Source organism: Dipteris shenzhenensis, chromosome 22 (genome assembly GCF_047967505.1).
Source record: "Dipteris shenzhenensis isolate YYH24624 ecotype China chromosome 22, Dip_SZ_1.0, whole genome shotgun sequence".
In the NCBI taxonomy this organism is placed as follows: Eukaryota; Viridiplantae; Streptophyta; class Polypodiopsida; order Gleicheniales; family Dipteridaceae; genus Dipteris; species Dipteris shenzhenensis.
Genome location: NC_141617.1, coordinates 18,722,789 through 18,745,293, shown reverse-complemented (window position 1 = coordinate 18,745,293; position 22,505 = coordinate 18,722,789). Strand labels below are relative to the sequence as shown.

At 38.9% G+C, this 22,505-nt stretch overlaps 1 protein-coding gene across 1 annotated transcript; it reads left to right on the top strand.

The window, feature by feature from the left end:
* Positions 1-204: 204 nt before the first annotated feature.
* LOC147887830 (xyloglucan galactosyltransferase KATAMARI1 homolog) lies at positions 205-21,649 on the top strand. Its single transcript, XM_087393228.1, has 4 exons — positions 205-456; positions 19,273-19,521; positions 19,733-19,822; positions 20,008-21,649. Exons 1-4 carry the CDS (start codon positions 205-207, stop codon positions 21,565-21,567), a joined length of 2,151 nt encoding a protein of 716 aa, XP_087249354.1. The 3' UTR covers positions 21,568-21,649.
* The last annotated feature ends 856 nt before the right edge of the window (positions 21,650-22,505 follow it).

The window sequence follows — 22,505 nt, the reverse complement described above, 5'->3', positions numbered from 1 at the left end:
AAGGAGAGGATACTCCTTCGCCCAGGGAGGAGGAAGGCTCCAGAAGAGTAGGAAAGCATCCAAAGAGGAGGCTCGACATACATCCGTGTATGCTCAACCTAGAGGTATGTTTATAATTCAATTTCAACATGATTCTAATATTAGATGTATAATTTCTTATGTCTTTTTTCAATAATTATCACATACAATCTAGCAATCAATACCATGGGCATTGGTTTTGCAGGCATGCAATGGAAAGAAGTGAACAAGCTTGTCTCAAAACAAGAGCTTTTGGCAATCTGGTCCTTGGAGGCTGATGAAGAGGAAGCCTTAGGTAGCCAAGCGAGGAGACGTAGAAGAACAACAGAGGCAGGTGGAAGCACCCCAACCCAAGCTTTGGACCAACACGAGAGATGGAAGATAACAAATTGCCAAGACAAATGGATTCACCAAAATGCTAGGCAGATATATATCGAGGTATATGGGAAGGCACCACACCATAATGAAGTGGCGATGTACTTTGCAAAATTCTCATACGTGCACTTCATAAAGGGTACCCACATGCAATTCTCATCTTATAAGGACAAGCATACATGTGGTCATACTAAAGTGACAATCACCCAGTCACAATTGTCTAGGGCAGTGGAGGGTGCATGCAGACCACTAGAGCAACAAGCAGCACAGCTCTGTGAAGAGAATGTAGCCTAACTGGAGCAAGTCCAATGCCTAGAAACCATTTTAGCACAAACCAAGCCGGAGCTGTAGAATGATATTATAGCTATATGTGCCCAGTTGAAGAGCTTGGAGGACCTCAACACACGGTTGTTACAAGAGGCCCATGATGCATGTGCAACACAGATCAGAGATGTGAGTGTGGAGGAACAATTAGCTGTTTGTTGGCATCCATCTACCATGTGCCGTGCAACCCCATTCCTCTGATAGCCCAAACAATTGTTTGTACCCAATATGACAATGTTTGTTTGATAACTCAACTGACTATTATGCTCTGCCTTGCGGCCAAAATTTTCATATTTATTGTCTAGTATAGATTACTTGCCGACTATATCTATTTCTCCAATTTTTAAAGCCCAACTATTAATGGCATTGCACATGATGTTGGGCTTAGGACAGCAGTTGTATCCCAGACCATGACTTTTACCTCTTTACAATGTATAAATTCTCTATGATGGAAATAAATGAGTTTGTTTCAAGTTATATGTTTTTTCAAATTTATATGGTTGCAATTATGAATGAATAAAGTAATTAAAATTTATAGCATGAAAAATTCTTATCCCACCCTAAACCACAACCTACAATCAAAAAACCAGAACACATTTAGAATACAATGAGACATTCAAAAACTAGTATCAGCATCATTGCCATCATTTCCACAATTCATGAGTCACTATGATGCTCATCATGTTTGTCATCAATGTCCTCATCTTTAGAACCATGTGGAAGGCGAATATTATTTCCTTCATCTTCATCCGATTCATCCTCCTCATCGCTATCCTCCTGAGATGTTGCACCATTAGTACCTTTTTCATCCTCTTCTTAGGGTTCTGGGATTTGCAATGATGGGATGGCTTCAGGTTGGATAGTGAGACATGAAATTGGGGGTAATAAACTTCACGCACCTCTTCACTTCCTATTGCTTTTGAACTGAGTGACAAATATATTTATAATTGAGAAAGGGACATTAAAAAGAAGCTTTTATGCCCAGATACCACACCATACTTTCCTCCCTTAGATGAGAATGAAGATGGTAACATCTTAAGTGATGTTGTACTCAAGCATAGGGAGAAGAAAAGGATTAGCATAGGCCATAATCTCAGCAAGTCGATCTGCGCCAAAAGAGAAGAGCGATACGTTGTTGAAAGAAGATCTTACAGCTCAACATGACATGAACTGATATACATCAAGCAGCTTGAAGGGGCTGATTGAGTTGGATGGGTAGGTTCCGAGGAAACATTGCACCTCCTTCATAGATACCTCTACACTTAGCTCAAAACACTCTGCAAACTATCATTAGACACAGAGGCCTATAGCTTTTGATAGAGACATGATAGGTACCAAATATTTAAACACATATAGAGATGCGGGCTTCACGCTGATATACATTTCGTAAGAAACAAAGAAGCGGCCAGAAAGTTATGGGCGGTTTACTAGACGGGGGTAAAAATTATCATAAAAACAAACTGTCAAACACATAGACTCATACCTTTTTGCTGTAGTATTTGATTTAAGGTCTGATAATAAAGAAACATGCCCTTGAAGAGAGCTTCGCGTTGATATAAGTTTAGGGGAAAGTTATGAGCAAAACAGTAAGAGGGGGTCAAAATATCAAAAAACACAGAGACTCATAACTTTTTGTTGTAGTATCTAATTCAAGGTCTAATAACACAGAGACATGCACCTTGAAGAGACATTTGCATTGATATATCATCAAAATCGGACTAACGAGCGGAAAGTTATGAGCAAAACACTAACAGGGGGTCAAACTGTCGTGAAAACTGCCCTCCACCTATGCTAATTTCGCCTGAGCAGGATGCTCCCTCAAGACTTCACCTTTATCAACGATCCACCACTCATAGATTTCTTCTAGAATAGGGTAAGTAACTCCCTTTGTGGCTCGGGAAATGGACGGACCATGTGTGTGCAATGAGTGGCCGAATAGAAAGAACTTTCAAGGCTTTGAAAGAAAGAAAAGGGAAGAGAGACTCAAGAGAGGGAATACGAAGTGATCTTCATTGTCAATAGAGTGAGACTCCACTCCAATGCAACTTAAAATACCACAAACACAAGGGAAAAGAAGAGGTTTCATACGTACAAGAGGGAGCGGAAGCTCCAAGACTACTCATAGAGAGAGAATGAACTAGAGAGAGATGGACTTAGGAGTCTACATGAGAGAATATCTACAAGAGGGAGAGAAGGCTCATGGAAGAGGCTTGAGGAGACTAGAGCTACAGCAACGTGAGGCCTAATGGTGGAGAGATGATGAACAAGGGAGAGGAGGGCTCCTTTTATAGAGATTTTGTCACCCTCCTTCACCCATTTACAATTGCTGCCTTTAGATTCCTTTCCCCATGAATCACATAAGCCGATATGTCACTATCCATGTCTTTTTCGGCTACTCTTGCCATGTGTCCCATCAAAAGATGCTCAACACTCTTAAAATATTGAGAAAGTCAAGAGTCTCCCCACATGGAGACCATAGGGACCCTCTCTTTTCCATATGTCCACATCCTCCTTATTCCACATGGGAATTCTAGAAGGATTCCTCTTGACTCCACACTCCTCCACATGCCTTCCACATGCTTGGCATTGGAACACATGGACATGATCCCACCTCTTTAAATGACTCACCCATCCTATTTTCTAAAACCCCATCATATCCCATACACAAATAACTCTCACCCCATGCCAAGGTATTTATAATTCATACCTATGGTATGTATAATGATCCATTCCACTCATCCTCTCAATCCCATACAATATCTTAGAAAATAAAAATAAGTCAGAGCCGCTAGGCTATAACTTGATACTCAAACTCTTATCAAACATAGAAGAAAACAATACCAATGCCAAATAAAAAATATCAAATTTTGGCATCACATCTTTCCCCCCAGCAGATCCTCTCTAGTAATAGAGAGGGTCTTGTGGCCCTCAAGGTGGTCGAGCATATAAGAATTTAAGGTGATACTCATTGGTGCGTTTGGGTATTACCATGCCATCAACATCCTCAAGCTGATAGGTTGATCATGAACTTCTTTTTGACTCGATATGGTCCCTTCCATTGGCTGTTAAACTTTTTGTCTAGCCGCTTGTCTAGATGGCTATCAAATCTCATGACCAAATCTCCTTTTGAATATCTTTCTTCTTGCGTAATTTGGTGTCAAAACGGGCCTTGCACCTTTTTTGAGAAGCTTCCAAGTTTTGTAAGGCCTGTAATCTACATTTGTCCAAGGCTTCTAGCTGTACCAAGCGTTGAGCATAGGCATCCTCCTGTCCTTCTTTTCTTGCAACAGCAGTGCGAAGACTATGTATCTCCAATTCAATGGGCAAAATGGCTTCTATTCCATACACTAGTTGGAATGATGTAAACCCAATAGCTAGCTTGTTGTGTGTGGTTCTGTAAGCCCATAAAACTTTTGCCAAGTGCCTATCCCAATGCCTTTTCTTGGTGTTTACAAGCTTTTCCATTGAATTGCACAACAATCCATTTGTTTTCTCAACCAAGCCATTACATTGGGGATAGTATAGCGTGGACATGCTATGATTTATCTTTAGCTTATGCACCACATCTTTCATTAGTTCATTTCTAAAAGAGGTTCCTCCATCAGTGAGAATTTCCAAAGGACAACCAAAGTGTGAACAAATTTGATCAAAGAGAAAATTTGCAACTCTGCTTGCCTTGCTATTGACTGTGGCCTTGGCCTCTGCCCACCAAGTCGCATAATCTGTGGCCACCAATAAATAATGCTTGTGCTAAGATGAGCGAGGGAGTGGTCCCACAAAGTCTAACCCCGACCATTCAAATGGTCCATATGCTGGAATAGGCTTCAAGGGACCACGAATCAACGGTCGCCTTCCAAACTTTTGGCATACTTTACAACTTCGACACCATTCATATACATCCTTAATACCTATGGAGGCGTGGCCAAAAGTAACCTCCATTAAGAATTCTCCTAGCTGTGCTCGCTGAAGCAAAATGACTGGAGCATTCATGACACAATTTTAGGATTCTCCTAGTCTCCATGGGATGGACCACCCAATGGAGCACCTTGTCTTTTCCCAATTTATAAAGAATGTCATCAACAATAGTATAGGGACAAGCCTTTCTTACCAATCTCTGCTTCTATTGTGGAGTTAACCCTCGAGCAAAAATGCCACATATTGTTGAACATCTTACAGTTCTGGCCAGCCAATGTCTACCAAAGAGACCACCCCCCGGTCTTGTACTACAATGGCTTGAGTAGCTAACTCATCTGCCCTTTAATTTTCTTTTTTGCTTATATGAACAAACTTACAAAAATCAAATTGACTACATAGTGCCATAGCCTTTTGATTAAGCTCCTTCAAATGAGGACTTCTTGTCCTATAATGCCCTTGCATTTGCTTTATAATAAGCTGAGAATCTCCTCTTATTTCCAATTCTTTAACTTGACTTTGAAGACAACCCTCCAAACCAAGAATCAAAGCATTATACTCAGTTGCATTGTTAGTTGTGATACCTAGAAGCTCTTGTCCTCTTGCCCACACCTCTTCACCTTCAGAATTCATCAAGACTATCCCCCTGGCTCCTTGTTGGCATGAAGTACTAAAAGTCCCATCAAAATACAAAACAAAAGCTGTTGGTGGTGTATCCCTTTCATCTTTAATGTTCTCCTTACATTTCTTTTCTTCTCCTAGATCCTCCCGTCCTATGAGCAAATCTGCCATAGTGGACCTAGTGGTATTTTCAGAGACAAAAGAGAAAGAGAACTCTTGAAGCTCTGACAACCATTTTGCAAATCTCCCCCCAGGATTAGGCTTGTGAACTAGATATGCTAATATAGGTTGAGAGTTAAGGAAGAAAAATGGCTGAGGTAATAAATAGGAGCGAAACTTCTTGACTGAAAACACCAAAGAAAGAGCTTATTGCTCCATTTCTTCATACCTTGTTTCCACCTCTGTAAGCTGTCAACTGGCATAATAGATGGGTTGCATTCTACTTGCCTCTCCTTTTTGTAGCAATACAACACCAACTGAATGCAAAGATACACTTGGATTTACATAAAAGTCTTGAGACCAATCAGGGGGCTTCAATATTGGGCCCTTACTCATGGCCTCCTTTGCACTATCTCTGTGAAATCATCACAAAAGCATTGATAATACTTACTCTTTCCTAGAATTCTGCAAACACCAGTGACACTCTCAGGACTTGGCAACGCCATGATTGCTTGAACCTTATCAGGATCCATTTGCAGGCCTTCTTGAGACACAATATGACCCAACAAGACTACTTTTATTTGAGCCAAATGACACTTGCTAGGATTTAGACACTCTTTTTCTTCATCAATCCTAGCTAAGGCCATCTTTAACTCTCCTTTAACTTCTCCATGTGATCTTTACGCTGAGAATAAATGCAAAAATCATCCAAAAACACCCTTATGAACTTTCCCAAGTAAGGCTCAAGCACTTGACTCATGAACCTTTGAAATGTAGCTGGTGCATTGGTCAACCCAAAAGGCATCACTCTATAAGAAAACTCCCCAAGGTGTGACAAATGATGTTTTCTTTTGATCTTCCTTTCGAACACGAATTTGAAAGTACCCAGAATACCCATCACATACAGAATACATCTCATGCTCTGCTACTTGGTCTAGTATTTCATCTTGGAATGGCAAAGGAAATAACTCTTAATGCATGCATTCAAAGGACGAAAGTCCACACAAACTTGCCATTTATTTCCTTTCTTTGGTGTGACAACTACAAGAGATATCCATTCTGAATCATCAACAGGAAAGATGAATCTCGCCTCAAGTAGTTGTGTTACCTCTTTCTTTAGTGCCTCAGCTTGGATCACCCCCAATTGCCTTAAGCATTGCACAACTGGCTTGCTTTCTGGGTTCAACTCAATCTTCTGCTCCACAAGAGAGATTGGTCGAACCTGTGAATAGCTTGTTGCAAAGAGACATGGAAAATCATCTAGCATATCCAAGTACTGGAGCTTCTCACTACCTGATAGAGAATCACCAAGAAGCTCTTCATTGCATTGGCATCATTTAGTGTGCTCCACATCCTCCACATGAAGTGTCTCTACAGGATCTTCTTGCACCACCACCTTGTTCCTTCTTGACTCATCCTGATCAGCACCAAGACAAAGACCAAAGGCCAATTCTTCCACCTCACCCTCTGAGTTGGACTCCTCGGAGCTACACCTTGTCTCTTCTTCTTGATCGGTTAAGTTAGAGCTTGAACTCTCTGATGTTGAAGACTCCTCCTTGACAACTTCCTTTTTGTGGCTTCTGATGTTGTAGCGCACCTTCTTATCATTTCCCTATGAAATCAATTCTCCAGTATCCCACTTTTGAATAGCCTTTACCTTGCGTAGCCAAGGCCTTCCCAAAATCAATGGATAGGCACATGCATCTGGCTTGGTAGGGATCACCTGAAAAGTATCGGCACAGAAATTCCACATACATCCACTTCTAGATTCTTCATAACTCCCAAGGTCTTAACCCTAGTGTTAGTAGCCAATTCAATGCGATAAGGAGAGGTAGTACTAGAGTATTTTAAATTAGCATCTATCATGGTCTTCTCACTCATGACATTAATCAATGCACCTCCATGAATGTACACATTAGAAATCACTTGACCATCAATGATCACATCAATTATAGATACATCATCACCAACATCTATATCTACCTTTTGAACAACAGGAATGGCACTTTTCTTCTTTTTCTTCTTTGACACTCTTGTGCTTGCTAGTTTTCCCCATTCCTTCCATAGATTTGGAGACAAAGCAAGTAATTGACCAAAGGTGATATAACCTTCCTTTTCTTTAAGGTCGGACAACAAGTCATAGCTTCCAATTCCTTGTCCTAAAGGAAAGTCTGACTGGCTAATTCTCCTTCTAGATGCCTTCTTTTTCTTACTACGGTGTTCCTCTTCCTGATGTTCCTCATCTACTTCTTCCTTGCTTTCTTCTTCTTCTTTTACTTTACCACGCCCCCGTTTAGCCATCATTACCTCTCTTTCCTCATCCGCTGAAGAAGCTAATAACAAGGATACTTGTTTTTCTTCTTTCTTTCTCAATCTAGGACACTCGGGGCGATAGTTACCTTTTTCATTACATTCATAGCAAGTGACCCCACTCCTATCTCGAGGCCTATCTTCACTCTTTGGTGCTCTAGGTTGTCGTGCATTAACCAAATGCAATTTCAAATCAGCAAACTCTGCCATCAATTGGGAGATATTATGATCTAACTCAGAGGACTTTGGTACCTGAGGAGTGCCCATTACCTCCACCTTAGAAGTTGAAGCTGTTGAAGACACAAAAGAGGATTCAATCTTTAGAGAAGCTTCTTTCTTGGTTGCAATGCGAAGTGCCTCCACGTATGTTGTTGGATCTTTACTCATTACTTTTGAGCGAAGACAAGGCTCCAAAGCCATAACAAATTTGCTCATCTTTAAGTGCTCCATCCTTGAGAGACTTTGAGGGGCTGATGATGCAGATGCCATATCTCGCAAAGCTGCCCTTTCGTACTTTGTCCATAAAGTTTCATATTGGATTGCCAACACAGAGACCAACTCACCCTCTCCTTGATAGAACCGTTCCAACTGCAACATCAAAGCATTTGGCGACTCCACTGCCCCAAATCTCTGCTTCATTGCTACCACCACTTGGTCCCAGTCCTCCTTGGTAGAGTCCGGCAAGGTCTCATGCCAACTCAAGGCTACACCTTTAAGAAAATCAAGCAAAATCTCCACCCGATCCTTCACGGACCATCCAGAAAACCGCATCCTCGAACAAAATCCTGAAGATAAGACTCCGGGTCTTCCCCTTGGGTCCCTTGAAACACTGGAATCTTCACCATGATGAAACACAAAAAGGAAACACCAAGATCCAAATAATATCCCAAACAAGATCTAAACAAGATCCCATAGAGCCTTAGTATACCAAGACCAACTTATTATGCATAACCACTTGTTGAAAACCCTCCACAATGTGATCCTCAACAAAATCTTCAAAAATAAGTGACCAACCAGCACCATGAAAACATTGTGTATACATGCATTCTAGAATCACCCTTCTCACAATAGAAAGTGCACATAAAAGCTTCAAGATATTGTACTCTTCATCATTTGCATAGCAAAAGAAGTTGAAAGCATTAAGAATCACCACTCCACTGTTATAGTTGAAAACTACCTAAAGACTCAACTCTTCTTCACACCAAGCTACCAGTCCATGGAACAATTCCCAATCTATCATTGTGCCTGCTGTCGGCATTGTTGATTCACCAACATATTCAAGAATGCAAACATAAAGGATATGATCATGGTGACTATGCGAATAACTTGAGCATCACCTTCGCAATCTTCAAGTTCTCTTAAACAGGTTGCAATCTCTTCTAACGGAGTTCTTCCAAGCATCTTCTTTATCTCATTAAAACACATGCCTCTTCTAGGCATAACATGCAATCAAGTACACCCGAGACCATTTAGTAAGGTGGGATGAATCCAATACCAAACGTACCCGGCGTCTCCACAAAAGATGTGACATGAAGTTGGGGGTAATAAACTTCATGCACCTCTTCACTTCCTGCTGCTTTCGAACTGACTGACAAAGATATTTATCATCGAGAATGGGACATTAGAAAGAAGCTTTTATGCCAAGATACCACACCATACTTTCCTCCCTTAGATGAGAATGAAGATGCTAACATCCCAAGTGATGTTGTAATCAAGCATAGGGAGAAGGAAAGGATCAGCAGAGGCCATAATCTCAGTGAGCTGGTCTGCGCCAAAGAGAAGAGTGATACGTTGTTAAAAGAAGATCTTGCGGCTCAACATGACATGAACTAATATATATCGAGGAGTTTGAAGGGGCTGATTAGGTTGGATGGGTAGATTCGTTGAACACTTCATCTACAATTTTGATTTTGTTGACACAAAAAGAACACAAGTGATGCATTTGTTGTTGGCAACTCAATAATTATTACACATTGAGTTTCCCATCAATATATTTAAAGTTCCATGGGTTGGTAATAGCCCTTTAAGGTACTAGCTTCTATATGAATTTCAATCACCTGTTGCTTAGTTCTCTTACAACCCTACACATCGATTGATTGCTCGCATGATGGTTGTAGACTACATGCGATGAATTTCTACATGATCGATTGCATGATGGTTGTATAGAGTCTAAAACCTCACTAATATGAAAAATAATATAAAAACTATATTAAACTCTTGTTTTCTCTTTTTTTTTAATATATGATTTTTAAAAACAAAGTATATATGTTTTGATAATTAAATGAAAATTTTCCTAATTTGGAAAATAATAAAAAAACTACTTTGACCTCTTGTTTTTTTTTAATAGATGCTTTCAAAGAACAAAATATATACGTTTTGACATTTAATTTAAAACTTCACTAACTTGAAAAATAATATAAAAACAACTTTAAAGTCTTGTTTTCTTTTTTTTTTTTAAAGATGATTTAAAAAAATAAAATTTAAATGTTTTTATATTTAAATAAAAACTTCACTAATTTGAAAAATAACATAAAAACTACTTTAATCTTTTTTTTTTAAATGGATGATTTTAAAAAACAAAATATATATGTTTTGACATTTGAATAAAAACTTTATTAACTTGAAAAATAATATAAAAACTACTTTAAACTCTTGTTTTCTTTTTTTTTTAATAGATGATTTTCAAAAACAAAATTTAAACATTTTTATATTTAAATAAAAACTTCACTTATTAAAAAAAAAAAACTACTTTAATCTATTTTTTTGTAAATAGATGATTTAAAAAAACAAAATATATACATTTTGACATTTAAATAAAAACTTCACTAATTGGAAAAATAATATAAAAACTAATTTAAACTCTTGTTTGCTTTTTTTTTGAAAGAGGATTTTTAAAAACAAAATTTAAATGTTTTTATATTTAAATAAAAACTTCACTAATTTGAAAAATAACATAAAAACTACTTTAATCTCTTTTTTTTTTAAATAGATGATTTTAGAAAATAAAATATATACGTTTTGACATCAAAATAAAAACTTCACTAATTTGAAAAATAATATAAAAACTATTTTAAACTCTAGTTTTCTTTTTTTTTTAAAGATGATTTTTTAAAACAAAATTTAAACGTGTTTATATTTAAATAAAAACTTCACTAATTTCGAAAATAACATAAAAACTACTTTAATCTCTTTTTTTTTAATAGATGATTTAAAAATACAAAATATAAATGTTTTGACATTTAATTTAAAACTTCACTAACTTGAAAAATAATATAAAAACTACTTTTCAACAATGAGGGGCTCGATCGAGGTCCCTCTCTTTATATAGGAAATTTTAGGGTTTCACAATACCACGATTGTGGTATTTCACACGAACATATCATGCCATGCATACTAAGTCTAAACATGCATACGTGGTTGTCCATGTGCAATACCATGATCGTGGTATTTGTGCCACGTATAATCCTAAATGTTTCTCCATGTAAGGAAATCCTTCCACGTCAAGTCAAGCCACTGGCCACGTAGGATGCCAAAAACCTCAATCGTGGTATTTGCCATGCATACGTGTCAGTAGTTCCACATACCTCGATCGTGGTATGTCACCTGGCAGCTCACTATGCCGAATACCATGTTGGATGCCACATACCTCGATCGTGGTATTTGCCATGCCTCCATGTCATCAGTCCTGCATACCACGATTGAGGTATGTGGACTTGCCACGATACCTCGATCGAGGTATTGTTGTGGTGCCATGACACCACGAGGTATAGGCTCGATTCGGTTGTTTAAATTGCAAGACCTAGATCGAGGTATAGGATTGCTTCGATTGTCCAAGTGTGCCAATTCCATTGGACACAATACCTTGATCGAGGCATTGAACACTGAAGCAAAACCTTTGTATTTTCACTCGGGGGGGTGCCACAATCCCTTGCGGGTGGTTCGGAAGTGGACACCCTTAGCTTGCTACCTCCCGAAGTTTGAATTCACAGGAGGAAAGGGAGTCCTACAGGAAGAGTAAGTTTGAATTCACGAGAGGTAAGGAAGTCCTACAGGGAGAGGACGCTTGAATTATAGGGAGAAGAAATTTGAATTCTACGAGAGATAAGGGCGAGAACGAAGAGAGGAGAAGGGAAGGAAGAGATGACAATGAGAGAGGGTGGGACATTTGAATTCTAGGGAGACAAAGGGAGGGGGGGGAGAGAGAGAGAGAGAGAGAGAGAGAGAGAGAGAGAGAGAGAGACTAGAGAGAGAGAGAGAGAGAGAAAGAGAGAGGATAGGGAAAAGAGAGGAAAATTAAAAAAATTTAGGGTTTCTTTGCTTATATATCGACTCTCATATTCCCCTCCCCTCTCCCTCCTTTCACTCTCCCCTTCCTCTCCCCTCTCCCTCTCTCCTCCCCTGTCCCTCTCTCTTCTCCCTTCCAATCCCCTCTCCCTCTCTCTTCTTCCTTTCTTCCCTCTTCTTCCTCTCCCCTCTCACTCTCTTTTCCCTCTCTTCCCTTCCCTTCCCCTCTTCCTCTCTCTTCCCCCTCTTCTTCTCTTCCGTTTGCCCTTCTCGCTTCCCCTCCAAAACACAAATAGGGTGGCCATGGCCATGACCACCAAATGTTTTTTTTTAAAAAATTTTGGCGGGACTTGATGGCCGCGGCTGCCATAGCATGTATTAGGGAGTGCCCTCCCCTTTCCTTCACTTCCTCACCCCTCCCCTCCCCTTCCCCCTTCCCTCCCCTCAAAGTTTTCTTTCCTTTCCTTTTTTTTTTTTTGCTCTTGGCTGCTGCAGTGGCCACCAGACCATGCATTAGGGAGGCCCCTTCCCCTCCCCTTCCCTTCCTCACCCCTCCCCTCATCTTCCTCCTTCCCCCTTCCCCTTCCCCTTCCCCTCCCCCCATCCCCATCCCCATCCCCATCCCCATCCCCATCCCCTCCCCTCCCCGCCCTCTCTCCTTCCCCCTTCCTCACCCTCCCCTTCCCTTCCCTTCCCCATTCCTTCTCTTCCCTTCACCTCCCTTCCCCTCCTCTTCCCTTCCCTCCCCCTCCCCTCCCCCCCCCCCTCTCTCTCTCTTTCTCTCTCTCTCTCTCTCCCCCCCCCTCCCTTCCCCTTCCCCTTCCCCTTCCCCTCCCCTTCCCTTCCCTTTTCCCTACCCCCCCTCCCTATCTCTCTATTTGCCCTTTCCGTCAATAGCCGCAATGTGAATTCCACATCGATACAAATCAACTAAAAGCCATAAGGGCAAGGAACTTGGTAAATGTAGCACACTGGTCCTACCATATGTACCAATGGTCTTCCATCAATGAACCAAGGGCATGTACATGCCATGCATGCATGTGTAGTGTCCTGTGTGATGCCATATCTACTAGATTTTAGAGATTTAAAACTCTCAAAAGGTGTTAATCAATACCTTGAAGATATTAGAGGACTCTTATGGACCTAACATCATATTAGGGAAAGTTGGGAAAATCTCAAGTCCCATTTTGCAAAGATCTTAAAATGGGGGCACGGCAAACGCTTTCAAGCTTTTGTCAAAGCCCTCTCATGTGAGATATCATTAGAAAGACCTTGAAGAGTAGATTCCAAATGAACAAACTCCACCAACTTTGAAGTTTTGATACTCAAGATATTACAAAAACTAGATTGAAAAGAAAATTCCCAAAGTATTGGGATTTTCAAAAATTCTCTAATATGGTGTCTGGTAAATTAATGTCATGCATCGGCCATACATACATACATACATACATTAATTAGTTTATTCATGCATTTAAATTATTTTTATTAATTTAAATTATTAATAAATTCAGTTAATAATTAAGAAAAAATTAAGTCTTTTGATTGAACTGTTAATGAGAGTTTACAAGTGTTTTTAATATAACTAATAATGTCATGGTATTCATAGAGGATATGAAAGTCTATGTAAGATGTCACGTTAAATTTTATAATTTTAATTTTAATTGATTTAAAAAACTCCTAAAATTTTCTTGCTTTTATGTTTTAATCTATTTTTCAATAGTGTCTTTTAATGAAATGTGTGAATCTCGGATAGAAATAGCAAATGGTAATGCCTTCCAGTGACAATAATTTGGAGGATTATTGTAACTTTTTGAAGGTGTTTGTTAACACCATTATAAATATTGAGAGTTTACAACTGGTGTCACATTAAAGTTTATAATTTTGATTTTATTTGCTTCAAAAAACTGTTTGAAATTGCTTGTTTTGATATTTTGGTCTGTGTTTTGAATAGTAGGAATTTTTTTAAAAATTCTATCCAAAAGTACCTATAAAAATTAATTTGTACATTGACAAGTCCAAACTTAATGAAATATGTGGCATGATCCATAGTCAACAAAGCCTCCTACGTTGCTAAGGTAGTAGTGGTGTTGGGAGATTGGGAGGATATAGGATGCCAATATATATTTTTAGATGACATTGGCTAGTGTAATGAGACTTTAAGATTTGTGTTGAGTATATCTTGGAGTTTTTAGTGAGTTTAAAAGGAAACAAACGAATTGTAAATATTTGCCTTTTTAAAGCTAATTTCAAAAGTTCTATAAGAGTGAATCAAGAGATTATATATGGTAGAAGAAAAAGACAAAAAAGTTTGAAAATGAAGAGAAACTAGGCAAAGTCTAGTAAGAATCAAAGTTCCAAAGCAAATGTTCAATTAGAAAGAAACATGAGCATGGTTCTAGTTTGGGGATGGTTTGTGAAGAAAAAGGGGAGGCTTGAATAGGCCAAGTTTGGCTTGTTAAAGGGAACTTCATGCTGTGAAATGCCAATTAGTCTATTATACAACCTAAATCTCATTAGAGGGTTCCTCCTGGGCCTAATCTAGCATTCTATATTTTATTGTCTTTCTAAATGACCCCTTTTGAGTCCAAAATTTGTAATGCAAGTTTTGTACTTGAATGAACACAAAATGCCACAAGTTTCAATTCTCTAGTTTGTGCTCCTCAACTATAGTCCATGGGTGATATAGAGTTATTTAAAATGGGAGGGTATCACCTTCTATATGATAAAGGTTGATTTTACTTGTAAACTATTTTTTTAATTCCATGCATCTATGACATTGGAGAGAGAGAGAGAGAGAGAGAGAGAGAGAGAGAGAGAGAGAGAGAGAGACAGAGAGAGAGAGTTATTTTCCTAAAGTGAAAGGTTCTTTGTGTAATAATGTTTTTTTACACTTACGATTATTCGAAAAAGGTTAACATGTGACGTTCCACTTTATTCTTTGAAGTATCCTAAGGAAGATTTACTTGGATATTATACTGATCCATCATGAATCACTATCTTATTAGCATGAGAGTATTTTATCATGTATGGCTTGACCCATAGTCAACAATATCTCTCATCTTACTAAGGTGGTGGTTGGGTTTGGGCAGGGCTATAGAAGGCCAATATATTTTTTCAAATTAAGTTCCAGGATAATGGATGGTGTTATGAGGCTTTTAGATTTGTGTTCAGGGCATATTTGGAGTTTTTAGTTGGCTTAAAAGAAGAAAAAAGCATTGTAAATATTTGGGATTTTGTAGCCAATTTCAAAAGAGGACACAAGAGGGACACAGAGCTCACATTTGGTGGAAGTGAAGATGAAAATGTGTGAAAATGGATGGAAAAATAGTGAGTTCTAGTTAGATTTAAAGTTCTAAACCAATGGTTTGATTAAAAGAAAATATGACTAGGGTTTTCATTTTGGGATGACTTGTGAGGAGAAAGGATGGCCTTACGAGGTTAAGCTAGGTATGCTAAAGGAAAATTTCTATTGTGAAGGTTCGAGGAAGGTCCAATTATCATTTCAAGATTTTTTGTGAATAAATCTATCTTAAATTAGACAAATATAAGGAGTATCTACTATAGAGCATAAATGTCATTAGAGGATCACTCATGGGACCAATATAACATTCTATTATTTTATTAATTATCCATGAGGCCCCTTCTTGAGTCCAAAATTTTGTAATGGAGCATTTGTAATTGCAAGAACACAAAAATCACTAGGTTTCAACTCTCTAGTTTATTCTCCCCCACTATAGGCCATGAGAGATATAAGAGTTCTTTCTAATATGGGAGGGTCTTACCTTTGAGATGATAAAGACAAGACTTACTTGTACAACTTTATTTAATTCCATGGATGTGTTACATTAAAGACAAAGATAGGTAGATAGACAGATAGAGACATATATATATATATATATAGAGAGAGAGAGGGGGGGGGGAAGGAGGGAGGGAGGGAGGGAAGATGTGATTATAAGTTAATCATTTACAAAGTTAATAATTGATGAACATACATATATTGCAGCACTATTGCACTAAACAATAATTTCTTTGGAGATTCTATTTAAAAAATATATTATGATTATTTTGAAATGAATTAGAGGGAACCTTATCATATATCTTAGCTCAACTCGTACACGATATGCATAACTATCTTGATTTATTACGTGAGGTGCATCGAAAACCCTAGAGCATGTATCCAAAAGGAGGGATCTTTAAACTCCATAGAAACACGTATATATAAGGGTTCCTTAGGTCCTAAGTCCAAAAGTTGAAGTTTAATATTAAAGGAAAAGGAGCATAATATTTATATAAGTAGGTGCGTTATTATTACCTCTTGAATGAGCTACATGTTTTATGTACGGTGATCTTCTAAAGTAAAACACTTAAAATTTGTTAGATATCAAATGATTATAGTTTTGAAAAGGTTTTCACATAAGGATGATATGTAGCACATTGGTTGGACGAAGGTGCTCATGGGGACATAACTTTAAGCTTTACATATTTGAGTCTTTTTCCTAAAGTGAAAGGTGCTTTATGTGACAATGTTTCTATAGTATTCATAATTCATGCAAAAGATTTAACATGACGTTTCGATATATTCTTTGGTGTATCTCAAGGAAGATTTTAGATCGATCCTTGTTTTGTTAAAGGTAATCTTGTGCCATGGTGCACGTTTGAATATTGAATGAACAATGTACGTCATTTGCTAGTTTTTCCTTTGGGCCTTAACATTTCTTAATTTCACAATGTTTTATGTATTTGCGTATTCTTGATTATTTTGAAAGAACCCAATGTGAAGTCTTAGTCTTTATCTTGTACTATCTTTGAGAATATTGATCTTACAATATACCCTTCCCCATGCTCCATCAAATGTTATGATTTCTTCTATAATTCAATCTTGTCTAAGTTCTTATTTGTTGTAAATATATAAATTTAATCCTATTAATCAAGAATTCAGCTACATTGCAAGAATTAGTTGCAAAATAAATTGGAAAAATAATCTTAAGTTGAGATACAACAACCACAGTAATTTGCCCATTTTTTCCAAAGGGAACATTTTTTGTCTTGTAATTGCTATTGGTTGTTTGTCATTGGGTCACCAAGCTTCTACGGAGAGCCTCATACATCCTCATGTATGTATCATATAATGTTTGTTTTATAAAGGGTCATGGTTGGAAATGTAATTGCCTACAAACGTTGAATCAAATGTCAAGTTGGCTATTTCATGATGAGTGATAGAATCATACATTTTATTGACTTATCACCTTATCATCCCTTATTGTGGCCTTGGAGTGTATATCCAATGTCTTTTGGGTACATTCCCACCCTATACCCAGTGGACATATTTGCTTGTAAGACCTTAGTATTCTTCAACCATTGGAGAGATTGTGCCTTGAAAAGTGGGGCAACTTTTTGCTAGGGTAAAGGCAAGAAAAAGCTTTTGTCACTTAGGATAAATGGCAGATGGCTAAATGTGGCCTATCGTTTAGCTGCCCTCAATGCAACTTAATGGTTCACACCATCTACTAGTAGCAAATGCGAAAAAGGGAGGTATTGACACATCTATGCAATCCTTGTAATGCATGGGAATGATAATACAATGGCCGATTGAGCATATATGCTCATTTGGCAATAAGTGGGATTGCCCTCTTTACTTTCCTCTCCAAGTGAATTAGGTCATAATTGTACACAGATCTCGCCTTTGGTTTATAGGATTAGTGACATATCTCCACCTTTGCTATCTACATATGAAAAATCTTCCAAGTTAGAATAGTTATGTTATGAGATGTTGTAGTGAGATCAATTAAAGCTAAAGCTAGATGATGCATAGCTATATTATAGAAGCACAAGATTGAAGTGCACAATTCCCTATATCATCACATACACTTAAAGCTGCCATTCAGATTGAGATTGACAATTTAGGCTTCATATACTCCCACTTATTTTGGGTGCCGAGAAACCTTGAAGCCTCAACCTAAACTCAAAACTTCAGGACTCATAGAGGGCCTGGGTACATATTTAGTGTAGGACCGATCAAATGAGGGAGCGGTTTCCTAGGAGGAAAATGCTTCTAAACCTAGCAAGTGGATGGATCATGGTACTTGGGAGACAAATTCCAGATCATTTTTTGACTTAAAAGTACAACCCATGTTCATTTCCCACATGGGGGGCCTAAGGGACTTTTAATCATAGGTAAATTGAGCATAGGTACAAAACTCAATGTTTCATTATAAATGGCGGCGGTATGCAAGAGTGTGGATGAAAAACTCAATGTGGCACAATAATTGGTGACAATATGTAGTAACATGCAAATCCTTAGGATTTTTAGTGTGATGATCAGAGGCATTGGCACACACGGTAGGGTGCTTGAGGTTCCGATGGCAGAGTGTGCATATTGTGCTTGCAACCGATAACTTGGGCAAGGTGTGGTAAATATTTGTCATGTTAGTAAATTAGAGAATGTGGTAGGGAGTCACTTTTCTTCGATGAAACTAGCCCGATTGGACGAAGGAAATTCATCCTCCACCAAACTCGGACCTTTACATACAATGAGAGGGGGGTTATTGGTAGTTTTTTTGGGAATAGATAAAGTGGGAGCGTTTTGAGTTTAGACCCCCGCACCTCAAGGCCCCCACTGTGGGAACATGAGTGTTTGAAGCTACATGGGTGTGGTGAAGCTTTTAAATTTTTAATGGGGATTGGGAACTTTTTATGAAGGTTGAAGGTGTGTAGAAAATGAAAGGCTTGAAGCAAAAGTCGAAGCAATCAAGGAGCAATTTGAGGCTTGATAGTCAAAGCAATCAAGCAGGAATCCAAGTTCCAACTAGTTCTGAACCAGTTCTAGAAAACTGAGGTTTCATGTGAAGTGAATGACAAATTTTGGAAACGAATCTTTAAACCTGAGAAACAATAGATCTTTTTTTAAAAATTTAACCTTCCGAACCAATTTAGTTATATTTTTGCTTTAGACTTGCAAAATTTCATTGAAAACTTTAAAAACCTGTAAAATCAAAAGCTTCAACGTGAAGGTGTATGTATTTGTTAAGGATTTTAGTGAACAATGGTTCCAACCTTTCACACTGCAAATTTCAAGGCATTTTACTTGAAAAAACCTTTATAATCTTTAAAAAAACCTTTAAATTTTCATTAAAAACCTTTAAAATCTTTAAATAATTGGAAAACCGATAAGATATAATCTTTAAAAAAACCTTTAAAGTTTCATAAAAAACCTTTAAAATCTTTAAATAATTGGAAAACCGATAAGATGTTGAAGTTGTATATGTGAAGGCATTTAACACTGGTTCCAACAATTCCGGTGGAGATAATGCCTTGGCAACGTTTGTCAATGCAGCAGCGAGGAAGATGCTAGTTGTCCACGATTCCGCTTACATTATTCAAATCTGGCAAGAATTTTCAGTCGTTTCTTCGTTCCTTTCCAGCGCCCACTTATTCACGTCAACCGCGCTTTTCATTCCGGTGCTATCTGCTTTTGATTTATCTGTTGTCATGACCGTCGTAATCTGTCACCATTGCCTAGTGCGCTGCATACGCCGTAAGTTTTGGAAACTCCCCACTCCATATTCATGCTCAAACGAAGCTTTCCACAGCTATTATATCTAGTTGCAGACACACCATGCAACGATTACAGCCTGGGTGTGGCAGCTAGCTGCTGATCTCTCTCTCCAACATACTCGTTTCTGTCGTGTTCCTCCGAATTTCAAGAGCCTGCTTGAGCTTTCCCTTCCAGTTTCCTGCATCTCTTAGTTTGTGCTTGTTTGTTTACCAAACGTCTGCTTTCTGCTCCTGCAATTTTCGTCGCCCGGAGTTGTCTGCTTCAGTATGAAGATTAGGAGACCATATGCGCAGTTATGACTGAATGCGAGAAATAGAAGGCCTCTCAATTCACTGGCTGAAGGCAGCAACCTTTCCTGCAACTTCTGACATCTGGAACAAAACTAGGAAGAAGCAAGAGACGGCAGGATTTGTCTGTATCCTTGCTTTCTTGCATGTTGGTGATCCAAGTTTGCAGGACATCACATGGAGAAGCCTGCTTGGAATCCCAACTATCGTCTCTACAGGCGCTGCTGCTTGATACTGGTCGCAGTAGCTTTCTGTCATTACACGCTCTCTAGCTTTCGTTTCTCCTTGACTGAGCCTCATCAGAGAGAGAAATCTTTGGAGTACTCAGCGCAGTCAGCAAATCCGCTGAACCCAGATCTGGTGGAGCTGAGGCAGAATGCTTCAGATCCGACATCGGTAAAGCTTGTTAACCAACCTCTATCAGCCTCCGAATACCCACTCCGGGGCCAAGCACTTCGATCCTTCGAAATCAAGAGTGACCCCTGTGTTGGGAAGTATGTTTACGTTCATGAGCTTCCATCCATGTTCAACGAGGAGCTGTTGGCGAATTGCCATCATCTGAGTCGCCCTTGGATCAATGTTTGCAAGGTTTTCACAAATGCCGGTCTCGGGCCGAAAATGCAAGATGAAGGTGGCATTTTTTCAAATGGCAGTTGGTATGCGACGGATCAATTTTCCCTAGATGTTATCGTTCGTAACAGAATGAAGCAGTACAAGTGCTTGACAAGTGATTCTAGTAAGGCAACTATTGTATATGTACCCTTTTACGCAGGTGTGGACGTTTACCGACATCTGTGGGGTGCAAATATCTCTGCGCGGGATTCTCTTCCAAATGCTTTCGCTAATTGGCTTCAAAACCAGCCGGAATGGCGCGTTATGGGTGGAAGAGACCACTTTCTTGTACCTGGGAGACTGAGTTGGGATTTCAGACGACCGACGGATTCCGACAGCGGTTGGGGCAACAATCTCTTAAAACTTCCGGCTGCAAAAAACTTCACAGTACTCTTAACTGAGAAAAGTCTTTGGGACTGCAATGAGTTCAGCATTCCTTACCCTACAAATTTTCATCCGTCCAAAGATTCAGAAGTTTTTGACTGGCAAAAACGGATGAGAACTCTTAACAGGACTGCGCTATTCTCATTTGCCGGGGCTCCTCGTCCTGAAATCGGACACTCCATTAGAGAAGAGATCATAGATCAGTGCAAGAAGTCCCAATTTTGCAAACTCTTGGAGTGTGGTAGAGAAACTAAGAGCAAATGTAGCTCGCCTTCCAGAGTGATGCGATTGTTTCAGGAATCAGTATTTTGTTTGCAACCTCAAGGAGATTCGTTCACTCGACGGTCGCTATTCGATTCCATCGTTGCTGGGTGCATTCCTGTTGTCTTTCATCCTTTTACAGCCCATACACAATACGTCTGGCATTTGCCACGCAATTATAGCACATACTCAATATTCATTCCCGAGGGTGAGGTGAAACAAAATAATGCCGACATTGAAAAGATTTTACGTAAGGTTGCTCTGGAAGACATTTACAAGATGAGGGAGCGTGTGATAAGCCTGATCCCCAGCGTGATATATGCTGATCCACGGCACCCATTGACGAAAGTGAAGGACGCCTTTGATGTTGCAATGGAAGCTCTGATCGCCAGGGTGACAGAAGTGAGAAAAGGATCGTCGAACGAAGAAGGATGTGAAGGTAGAAATCGGCCCAACTCACTCTAAGAAATCATGAATCTGATTACTGGAGCAGGAAAGGAATTGGAGGCAGCAGTTGCATTCTTTCTTTCTGGGTTCAGACCTGGGAGTTGTATTCTTTCTTTCAGGGTTCATGCCTGGGAGTTCAATAAGCAATGTGTAAGATAGCATGTGCGTTTAACAAGAAAGATAGCATATGAGTTGCATTCTTTCTCTCTAGGTTCAGACCTGGGAGTTCAATAAGCAATGTGTAAGATAGCATGTGAGTTTAACACGAAAGTGTTTTATTCTCTTCTAGAGCTACATAAAATATACATCTATGTACTTAAAACCCCTTTGGTTGAATGTACTTTTTTTAAAACTTATTTGGAAGTGTATTAAAGGGTGGTCAACCCTCAAAAAAGTACTCATACAAAAAACTTTTGTTGAATGTGCTTGATGTGGGCGGTTTTTACATGGTGAAGTTTGAACTCCCTAGGGGTTCACGTTATGACTTATAAGCATTAATTAAATTCCAAGACATGTGAAGAGTAGTTACAATGTTTGTAGGCAATCACACCCATGGAGCCATTCTAGTTGCTTGATCACTTCACTATTCAATGGTACCATGTAATCGGGCATATTTGTGCAATGGGCATTTGTTGAATGTTTATTATATCAAATACTCAATTGATCAATCTTAGCTAGCTAACTTCAATCGATTTATTTGTCTAAATATTTTAATATATCAATGTTCAGCCTTTTCAACATGAGTCTTTTTTTCCATGGAAGGGAAGGTGGTGTGGTCATAGCCCTATACACTCTCAAGATAATATAGCCCCATAGCTAATCAAACCCCCACAATGCTCTGGCAAGTCCGTAACTGCTCAGGTAGGCAAATGGCTTTGTCATTTGAGTTATTGTTGTAGGTTTAAAAACAAGGTGGATTTCATTCTATTGGCCTACCCTTATTGTTTGTAATTGAA

Coding starts and splice junctions, on each gene's coding strand:
- LOC147887830 (XM_087393228.1), top strand. CDS start 205: ATGGGCATTGGTTTTGCAGGCATGCAATGGAAAGAAGTGAACAAGCTT. Junction 19,522..19,732: donor TAATCTGTCACCATTGCCTA/GTGCGCTGCATA, acceptor TTTCCCTTCCAG/TTTCCTGCATCTCTTAGTTT. Junction 19,823..20,007: donor GCCCGGAGTTGTCTGCTTCA/GTATGAAGATTA, acceptor TGGTGATCCAAG/TTTGCAGGACATCACATGGA.